Source organism: Macaca mulatta, chromosome 15 (assembly GCF_049350105.2).
Source record: "Macaca mulatta isolate MMU2019108-1 chromosome 15, T2T-MMU8v2.0, whole genome shotgun sequence".
Classification (NCBI taxonomy): Eukaryota; Metazoa; Chordata; class Mammalia; order Primates; family Cercopithecidae; genus Macaca; species Macaca mulatta.
The window spans coordinates 25,211,563-25,223,026 of NC_133420.1; the positions used below are offsets into that span (position 1 = coordinate 25,211,563).

The 11,464-nt window shown below is 38.9% G+C and overlaps 1 protein-coding gene across 1 annotated transcript; it reads right to left on the reverse strand.

Moving 5' to 3' along the window:
* Positions 1 to 2,628: 2,628 nt before the first annotated feature.
* On the reverse strand, positions 2,629 to 3,573 carry OR1Q1 (olfactory receptor family 1 subfamily Q member 1). Its single transcript, NM_001193814.1, has one exon. The coding sequence runs from the start codon at positions 3,571 to 3,573 to the stop codon at positions 2,629 to 2,631; it is 945 nt and encodes a 314-aa protein (NP_001180743.1).
* Between the last annotated feature and the right edge of the window lie 7,891 nt (positions 3,574 to 11,464).

The following is an 11,464-nucleotide window of genomic DNA, read 5'->3' on the forward strand; positions in this document are numbered from 1 at the left end:
CCATCCATGTTGCTGCAAAGGAAATGATTTCATTCTTTTTAATAGCTACATAGTATTCCATAGTGGATATATACCAGTCCACTGTTAATCGGCATCTAGGTTGATTCCATGTCTTTGCTATTGTGAATAGTTCTGTGAGTTCTGTGATGAACATAAATGGGCGTGTGTCTTTATGGTAGAATGATTTCTATTCCTTTGGGTATATATTCAACAATAGGGATTGCTGGGTTGAATGGTACTTCTGTTTTAAGTTTTTTGAGAAACTGCCATACCACTTTCCACCATGGCTGAATTAATTTATGTTCCCACCAGCAATGTATAAGCATTCCTTTCCTCTGCAACTCCACCAGCACCAGTTACTTTTTTTAAACTTTTATTTATTTATTTTGAGATGGAGTCTTGCTCTGTCACCCAGGCTGGAGTGCAGTGGTATGATCTCGGCTCAGTGCAAACTTGCCCCCTGGGTTCAAGTGATTCTCCTGCTTCAGCCTCCTGAGTAGCTGGGATTACAGGCACCTGCCACCACACCAGGCTAATTTTTATATTTTTAGTAGAAATGGAGTTTCCCCAAGTTGGCAGGCTGGTCTCAAACTCCTGACCTCAGATGACCCATCCGCCTCAGCCTCCCAAAGTGCTAGGATTACAGGCATGAGCCACTGCACTCGGCCATTTTTTGACTTTTAAATGATATCCATTCTGACTGGTGTGATATGGTATCTCACTGTGGTTTTGATTTGCATTTCTCTGATGTTTAGTGATGATGAGTGCTTTTCCATATATTTGCTGCCTGCTTGTATTTCTTCTTTTGAGACATGTCTGTACATATCTTTTGATGCTTTTAAGTGGGGTTGTTTTTTATTTGTTGAATTGTTTAAGCTCTTTATGGATTTGAATAGTTTTTGAATATTTTCTCCCATATTATAGGTTGTCTGTTTACTCTGTTGATAGTTGCTTTTGCTGTGCATAGATCTTTAGTTTAATTAGGTTCTAATAGTCAGTTTTTGTTTTTATTGCAATTGCTTTTGAGGACTTAGTCATAAATTATTTCCCAAGTCCCATGTCCAGGATGGTGTTTCCAAAGTGTTTTCCTAGGGTTCTTATAGTTGCAGGTATTACATTTAAATCTTTAATCCATCTTGAGTTAATTTTTGTATATGGTGAAAAGTAGGGATCCAGTTTCAGTCTTCTGCATATGGCTAGCCAGCTAGCCCAGCACCATTTATTGAACAGGGCATCTTTTCCCCATTGCCTGTTATTGTTGACTTTGTCAAAGATCACATTGTAGTTGCTTACTTCTGGGTTCTCTATTTTGTTCCTTTGCTCTATGTGTCTGTTTTGGTACCAGTACCATGCTGTTTTGGTTGCAGTAGAGTTTGAATTTTGATAGCGTGATGCTTCTGGCTTTGTCCTTGTTACTTAGGATGCTTTGGCCATTTGGGCTCCTTTTTGGTTCCATGTGAATTTTAGAATAGTTTTTTCTAATTATGTGACAAATGTCATTGGTAGTTTCATAGGAATAGCATTGAATCTATAAATTTCTTTGGGCAGTATGATCTTTTAATAATATTGAGGAATCAACATTTTAACAGACTCTTGGTGCTTGAACCTGTTCTTCATGCCCAGTATCAATTGGTCAGAAGACAATTTTCACCCACTATTAGACCAGTCCCACATATCAACTACAGAAGAGATCAGGAACATGCTGAGGCAAAAGGAGTTTGATTTATCCCTGACTAGTGCAGGTAAAGCAGGTTAAGAAAAATGCAAATTGGCAAGCATCACAGTGCTTCATTGTGGAGCATCTATAATTTCTGACTCCAAAGAGTAGACATTATCATTATGTTCCTCTTCTTATATTGGAGTAGTTACCCCATTTCACCTGACTTCTATAAACTTATAGAAAATAAAAGCACCAATATTGCTCTCCCAGTTTTCCTGGCAGCTAGGGGATGTGTTGGTGACAAAATTCTTGACCAGTCAGATGCAACACGTTATTTTGAATCTAGACATAGTAGTGAAAAGAATAAGAAGTGGACAGTTCTTTCTGGATGTGGTAATAAGTAGTTTATAGACCTTCAAGGACTATGCCCAGTGACTACTGCAGGTAGTATAGGAGGAGGTACAAGCTGCAGTGAATACAGTTTGGTGGCAATAGTAGTGTCCTCATCAGACTGGTTCTGAGATTTGATTTTCACTGTGGTTCTTATGATATGACCTTTATTATTCTTGTCATTTTTCTTGAGTGTAGTTCCCTAGCCTTGGAAATACATGAACTCCACGTATCTTTTCAAGAAACTCATTTCCTGCATGCATAAGCCAGAATCAGTTTCTATTGCCTACATCTAAGAACTCTGAGAGTTACAGCCCTAGTGTTTAGTTGCAGAGAACACTGTTAATTATAGTTAAAGAAATGCTTGTGTTTTACACTAAGTACATGGTGGCTCTTTTTTGTTTTATGTACTTTGGATTTAATAGATTTCTCTGGGTAATATCCAATGAGAAAATACATGATATATAGCTAACTTAGATATTTCTTCACACACAGAAAGTTCTAAAGAAAGCAGATCTGTGAGGCACAACATTATTTCTCCAGAATCATAGATAAACCTCTGAACTGTGTTTGGGGTTTTATCTGAAGAAAAATGTCTGCATTCTGCTCATCCATTTCATGAATGCTCCCTTGACATCCCCATTCCTCAGGCTATAGATGAAGGGGTTCAGCATGGGAGTCACCACTGTGTACACAACTGTTACAATGCGACCCTTGGTCACTGAATAGCTGGAAAGGGGCCAGAAGTAGACCCAACTGAGGGTGCCATAGAATATGGCTACCACAGTGAGGTGGGAGCCACAGGTAGAAAAGGCTTTCCACTTGCCCTTGGCTGAGGGGATCCGGAGGACCACCAAAATGATGCAGGCATAGGAGGCAGAAATGAAGGCCAGAGCTCCACTGATTACAACAGCACCTTCTGTGTGAATCATCAGGGTGTTGAGGTAGGTACTGGTGCAGGAGATCTTCATCAGAGCATAGAGGTCACAGAAGAAGTGAGGGATTCTCTTATCTGCACAGAAGATTAGTCGGCCCATGGAAAAGGTGTGCAGCAGTGCATGAAGGTGGGAGAGGGCATGGCACATCATCACCATCTTCACACACAGCATCCTAGTCAGGATCATAGGGTAGTGGAAAGGGTTGCAGATGGCGATGTACCTGTCATAGGCCATCACAGCCAGGATGAAGTTTTCCATGGCTGTGAAGCAAATGAAGAAATAAGTTTGGGCTAAACAGCCTGTGTAGGAAATTACCTTTGTAGGGGAGAAAATATTCTGCAGCATCTTGGGGACCATGGTGGAGGTGAAGCAGATGTCTGTCAAGGCCAAATTACTGAGGAAGATGTACATAGGGATGTGGAGGCGTGGAGCAGAGAGAATCAGTGTGATGATGGCCAAGTTGCCAGAAATGTTGATTGTGTACATGAGTGAAAAAACAAGGAAGAGTGGGATTCGCTCTTCTGGGTGGGTGGAAATGCCCAAGAGAACAAAATGGGATACACTGGTCCAATTGCTATTGTCCATCTGTTGCCATAAGAACAAAAATAATTATTTCTATAGACTTGGACATACGGGCAGGCTGTATAGTTAGTCACTGTTGTGCCCCAGTGTAAAATAAACATGGTGCTAATAAAGGGATTAAGTGATTGTGACTTTTCCAAAATAATATGGATTTTTCATTAACATCTTCATTATTAAAAATTTGGCTAAAAACCACAATTACTTTTGCACCTACCTAATATCCCCATAGCTAACATTTTCAGAACATTTACCTTAAACCAGGGACTTTTCTGTGTTATCATATTTAAATCAACTCTATGAGGCTATTACTACTACTACTACTATTATTATTTCACTTTTATAAATTTGAAAACAGGGACGGAAAGTTTAAATTCATAAAGAGCAAAATATGAATTTAAGTCACATTTATCTGGTGCCAAAGATTATACTATTAACCACTATATAACATGACTCTCCAGATTAAAACCAAGCCGTCTTATTCATGATAATAAGACCTGTTGATGAGTTATATAACCAAGGAATCTGCCTGCTGAAAGGGAGATCAGAGGTCATTTGGTTCAGCAATTTTCACTTTGGGGGACACATACTCTGGCTGATATCCAGAGACTTCTCAGTAAAAAGATAATGGTTTTAGGAAAATAATTTTCTAGATCCTCAATTTCCACATTTCTCTTTTCTAAACCTGTCTTATATTAATGATGTCACCTAATGCATAATCTTGTTTCCTATGTAACAAATGAAACCTAAACGGTAATATAATTGATGTTGATTTTGACTGATTTTAGTAATAAGTAATACTCATTTTTAGATATATGAAGTAAAAAATCTCCTACTAGATGCCTTTAATTAAAATCTTATTATTTAGATATAAGAATTATTTTCAAAGTTTGTGATATATTACCATATGAAATTACCATTTTTGTAGATCAAAATAGGTGAACATTGGCAACTTAATGTTATTGAAGCTAACAATTACATAGTTTTGGTCAGTTATTTGAACTAGTAATAATTGTGATAATAACTCAATGTAGATGATTTTTCACAATTATTTTAAGAAAATTTTGTGGTCATTGGAAATAAAAAAAACTTTTATTCTTTATTGTGAAAAGTAATACAGGTGATTATAAGAGACTTTCCAGCATAAAAGTTTATTGCAACAGGATACCCATCAAGCTACCAATGAGTTTCTTCACAGATTTGGAAAAAACTGCTTTAAAGTTCATGTGGAACCAAAAAAGAGCCCGCATCTCCAAGACAATCCTAAGTCAAAACAACAAAGCTGGAAGCATCATGTTACTTGACTTCAAACTATACTACAAGGCTACAGTCACCAAAACAGCATGGTACTGGTACCAAAACAGAGATATAGACCAATAGAACAGAACAGAGTCCTCAGAAATAATACCACACATCTACAGCCATTTGATCTTTGACAAACCTCAGAAAAACAAGAAATGGGGAAAGGATTCCCTATTTAATAAATGGTGCTGGGAAAATTGGCTAGCCATAAGTAGAAAGCTGAAACTGGATCCTTTCTTTACTCCTTGTACGAAAATTAATTCAAGATGGATTAGAGACTTAAATGTTAGACCTAATACCATAAAAACCCTAGAGGAAAACCTAGGTAGTACCATTCAGGACATAGGCATGGGCAAAGACTTCATGTCTAAAACACCAAAAGCAATGGCAGCAAAAGCCAAAATTGACAAATGGGATCTCATTAAACTAAAGAGCTTCTGCACAGCAAAGGAAACTACCATCAGAGTGAACAGGCAACCTACAGAATGGGAGAATATTTTTCCAATCTACTCATCTGACAAAGGGCTAATATCCAGAACCTACAAAGGACTCAAACAAATTTACAAGAAAAAAACAAACAACCCCATCAAAAAGTGGGCAAAGGATATGAACAGACATTTCTCAAAAGAAGACATTCATACAGCCAACAGACACATGAAAAAATGCTCATCATCACTGGCCATCAGAGAAATGCAAATCAAAACCACAATGAGATACCATCTCACACCAGTTAGAATGGCGATCATTAAAAAGTCAGGAAACAACAGGTGCTGGAGAGGATGTGGAGAAATAGGAACATTTTTACACTGTTGGTGGGATTGTAAACTAGTTCAACCATTATGGAAAACAGTATGGCGATTCCTCAAGGATCTAGAACTAGATGTACCATATGACCCAGCCATCCCATTACTGGGTATATACCCAAAGGATTATAAATCATGCTGCTATAAAGACACACGCACACGTATGTTTATTGCGGCACTATTCACAATAGCAAAGACTTGGAATCAACCCAAATGTCCATCAGTGACAGACTGGATTAAGAAAATGTGGCACATATACACCATGGAATACTATGCAGCCATAAAAAAGGATGAGTTTGTGTCCTTTGTAGGGACATGGATGCAGCTAGAAACCATCATTCTTAGCAAACTATCACAAGAACAGAAAACGAAACACCGCATGTTCTCATTCATAGGTGGGAAATGAACAATGAGATCACTTGGACTCAGGAAGGGGAACATCACACACCGGGGCCTATCATGGGGAGGGGCCAGGGGAGAGGGATTGCATTGGGAATTATACCTGATGTAAATGACGAGTTGATGGGTGCTGACGAGTTGATGGGTGCAGCACACCAACATGGCACAAGTATACATAAGTAACAAACCTGCACGTTATCCACATGTACCCTAGAACTTAAAGTATAATGGTAATAATAAATAAAAAATAAAATAAAATAAAATTTGTATAGGAGAAAAATGGAAATACATGTTTAAATGGAGAAGGAATGATGTAAAATGTACAGCTTTTACTGATGACTTTGTTCTTGCATTTTAAAAATGAACGATGTGATTATCAAATCACTCTGTGTTTAGATGCCATTGGGTACATTTTAAGAGATAATGTAAAGTTTTATTTTAAAAGTACAACACTCCATGTATTATATACTTATAGCTATTTAATCATCAAATGAATAATTTTATATGCCTGTTTTTAAAAGTGCATGGGTCTTAAAGCATAAGAACTTGACCCAACTTCTCAATCAATTTTCAGTCTCTTTTTATAGGATCCTGGGGAAATAAACATCCTTTCTCCTCTTGAATGCTTTTAGGGGCAGGAAGCTCTAGTTGTCAGAATTTTTTTTTTTTTTTTTTTTTAACAGGAGAAGCTAAAGTATGATTGCCTCTCATTTCTGTCTCGCAGAATGAGGTTGGTCCTCTGGGATCTCACACAGCAAGCCTGTCATTCTTCACCATGACAGCCCTTGAGAAATCGAAACGTGCAGCACTGTGCAGTGGTTAAAAGCCCAGCCTTCATTTTCTCCTCTGTCAAATGGGGATTTTTATAGTTTATTACTCTTAAGGTTGTTACAAGGATTAAATGAGAGTACCTGCTTTCTGGAAAATATTCAGTAAATGCTGGCGATTTTTTTTTCAGTCTTGTTAAATATAGAGTCTCCAGGTTTTTCTGCCATCCAGGTTTCTACTGTGAAGCTGTTCACTTTGCATCTGTCCTTAAAATGTCATTTCCAGAACTAAGCAATATTCTAAGAGTCTGATTTTTCATCACAGGGTAGTCATAATGATTTAATCTGGTCATAAATAACAACCAAATAATCTTTTTGGGTAGAGATCAGAGTTGGCAGCCCACAAATAAAATGTGTTTATGGCTATAAGAATTCTTAGACTGTGCAATTTGGTTGTTGGGAGGAAAAAGTGCCAGCAGTTAAGAATTTTTCCTATGTAAGGCACTTTTACACATATCTCAGATAATCCATATAGCAATCTCATTATTTGTCTAGTTGTATGTCCTAGCCACAATCACTTACTATCCTTATTTTATATATGAGAATACCAAGGCTTAGGGAGGTGAAGTGATTCGCTCAGTATAACTTAGTAGTAAGTGATGACGACTTCACACTTATGTCTGGGAACCACTAGGGCTCATATGTGCCTGACTGCCTATTTCACTTATTTAGTTTCTTCTTCACAGAATAGAATTTATCATTCCTAGTCTGTCTGCTTTCACGCCTCAAGCTAAAGGATGCCACTATGTACAGCTCAAGGGGACAAATATGTAAAATAAAAGTGAACATTTACTGAGCACTTACTATATACCAGGAATTATTCTAAGAGCTGTATATATGTTTTTCATGTGATCACAGCAATTCTGTGACATAGGTGTTAGCTCCACTTTATAAGAAGAAATTGAAGCTTGGAAGGGTCCTGTGACATGCTCAAGGTCACAGATTTAGTAAGTGGTAGAAATGAAATTTGGATTCAGCTCTGTCTGACCTCAAAGCCTATGCTCTCAACCGTGGGGCTATGCTACTTCTTAAGTTTTCTCTTGCTATTCTAGCTTCTATTTTCCTCTTTGTTTCCTTCTTTTCTACTGTGCTATCCTGTGCATTGGACAATGATAAGCACCCATCATATTTTTTCTAGTTTAATCCTCATTATAAAACTAAGCATAGATATTATGATTCCCATACTGAGATCATGAAACTGAGGATGAGGGAGATGAATTAACTTTCTCAGGGTCAAAGAGATTAGAGTTAGATCCAGGTTGATCATCAGTCTGTCTAACTCTTCCTCTCCGACCTCACCGATTTAACAGTGAGAAGTTGTTTATTTTAAATTTCTGTGAGAACCTGTGTCTCCTATCCTTTGATATCCCAGAATAGCTTTCTGTAACTGCTAGCAATCAGATCCATAAAGTGCCCTTTGTAAATAGAGGAGGCACTGGGATAACATGACTTAATAGCTTGTTGGAATGGAATGGAAAACACCTTCCATTCCTTCCCTGTGCTGGTTTTCTCTTAAAATGTGGCATTGTAATTGGATTCTTCAAATGAAGATTCACATTTCTAGCCTGCAGGGCTGGGCGTCAGGTGGCCCTGAGTTTATGGTTTAGGAAACATGAGATTTATCTTTCTTTCCAGATCTTCGGAAAGGCCTGTGAGCGGACTGAGCTCTACTTGACAGTCAGTAGCCTGTGCCCAGATGCTACCTGGGCAATGTCCATGTAGCTCTTGTGACACAGCTACTCAAAAAGGTAGAGAGAGTCCCAGAAGCGGATGGTGGGTAGCTGCCTAGAAACTTAGAGTCCTCCTTGTCTTCCTCATGGCTGGCAGAAATCATCCTATCTGACCTATAGTGCAGCATATGGGCCCTTATGGCAGAGAGGAGGAGTGTGGTGTGGACAAGGAAGCAGGAGACTAAGAATGGGGAACTCAAAGAGGAGAACATTACTTTATAAAAGGAAGTGAATTTTAAAATAAAACAGTAATGTTGTGTGTAGGAGTGGAGCTTGACCCGGGAAATTTCCATTTTCTATCTGGGCTCTGGTCCCGGGTCTGCCACGAAAATGTTCTGAAACATTGGGAAAACCGCTTCCTTTCTCGGGAGCCTCAGCTTCTTCATCTGGGGAATGGGAAGAATAATAACTGCTTTCAATGCAGAAGCTTGATATCAAAGAATATCAGAAGAGACTATAGACATGAAGGCCCTTTAAATGTCCCAAGAAACAGTGAGAAGTTGTTTATTTTAAATTTCTGTGGGAACCTGGATTTCCTATCCTTTGCTCTCCCAGAATAGCTTTCTATAACTGCTAGCAATCGGATCCATAAACTGCCCTTTGTAAGTAGAGGAGACACTGGGATAACATGACTTAATAAAGTCTCTGAGTTTCTCAGAAGTGGGAAGAAAATCTGGGTCAGTTGTTAAGAGAAGACACAGTGAACAACCATGTCCAGTGATGATTTCTGGGTCACCTAACTCTGATTATTCATAATACCTCCCTGATGGATTGAAAATCTCTGGAATCTATTAGCTATTTTCTCTGACTCAGGGAAAATTTTACTCTTCGCTATGTATTAGTGAATAATTTTCAATTACTTCCATTGAAAATAATGGCAAAAACTGCAATTACTTTTGCACCAACCTATAAATCGTTCATATCTTTTGTGGATAGGTTTTGATAAGGGGAAATGGGAGAGTCCATAAAGACATAGCATGTCTGAGGATGATGTGAGGAGGAGGCATGATGAGGGGAGGAAAAACACAAGAAGATTAGGAGGTCAAAGACAAACTTCACAATACTCAACAGGATCGTACAAAGGATCAGTTTTGAGAAAGATGGTCCTCCCTCCAGAAATTACTGAAAGACTATATAAGAATTATCTGAGGTGTCCGGAAACTTCTGTGCTCTGGTGTGCAGGCCCCTAAGTGCAGATATTTACCTTTCAGCTGTACTGGCCCTGGCTCTCCCAACCCGCCTCAGGCAACATCTGTCATCATGTCTTGTTCTGACAGCAGCATGGAGCTGACCACTCAGGGAAGACAGAGGAAGTTTTCAAGCACAGAAGAAAGAAAGGCATCAGGGAGGGGCAGTAGGGGTACAGCTGCCAGACTCCTGGTAGTGCTTCTGCTCGTCAGGGGCAGGAGGACCTCTCTGGGGATGGTGCTGGGAGCTGATGTTTTATCACATGCTTCTGCATGGATTCCATGGTTCTCACAAGCATAGAGTCCCAAATGTGTCATTGTCCAACCTCACTAACTTCTCTGGGTAGTGAGGCCCATGAGACAGTACTCCTGGTGTCAGTGTTAGTGACTGTGGCTTAGCAGCTCAGCTGATCCCAGGAGAGCAGCCAGGGCCTGGGAGATCAGTTTGGACATGGGGTTGACTGCATGTCCTCCAAAATTTGGCTTTGGTAAGAAAGCCCATAGAGACTTCGATATGGTCAAGGCAGGGAAGGACTGTCACTCTGCCTGATTTCTTTCTTAGAGATGCAGCATCTTATTTGCTTTTTAGTGGCACATACTTATATTTTAAAAAAATTAGCAGTAAGAAATATGTTGAATAAAAAGTGAGAGTGTTTCTCACCATTCCCTACCTGATTCATCTCTAGGAGTAATTGCTATTATTGTGACATGTACCCATTTAGACAATTTCTATGCACAAATTAACTTGGATATAAAAATTTTTGTTTTTATAAAAATGGAATCATTTGTTCTGGAACTTTCTTTGTTTCTCTCATCAATATATCGTGGACCTCCTATAGCACTCTTGGACCTACATTATTATTTTTAAGGCATTTCAGAGGATATTAGATGTACCACAAGTTCTAAACATTTCCACATTTCCCCCTCATGCCACTTACTTATCTTCTTCGTTCTGGCCTTACAAAGACAATGCTACAATAGATGTTCTTTTACAAGCATATTTTTGTCATCAGAATGGCCTTTAACACTCATATTTTAATAAACCTTCTATTTACAACCACTTGGATATTCTCTAAGAAGACTGAGGCTTGCTCTACAACCTTCCTCTCCTCTGAGCCCTCTCCAGAATTGCCCTTTATGGTCCATTCACAGAAATGTATGGTTTCTCCAGCATGCATTTCAAAATTCTTACAGCCTCTACCATTACCCAGTTCCAAAGTTGCTTCCACATTAGGTATTTGTTATAGCAGCATCAATCTTGGTATTTATTTTGTTATAGCAGCCCAAACGTCAGTAGCTTATAAACATGAACTGCGTAGCTTATAAACAATAGAGATATATTTCTCACAGTTCTGGAGGCTGGGAAATCCAAGATCAAGGTGCTGGCAGATTCTGCACTGGTGAAAGCTGCTTTCTGATTCCTGACTGGTGACTTCTCACCATGTCCTTACATGGTGGAAAGGTCAAGGCAGCTCTCTGGGCCCTCTTTTATAATGGCACTAAACTCATTCATGAGGGCTTTGTCCTCATTGTCTTATCACCTCCCGAAGGTCCTACCTTCAAAAACCATCACACTGATGGTTAGTTTTCAACAGAATTTTGGGGAGACATAAACATTCAGAACATAGCAGTGAGGAAGTGAGGCTTCA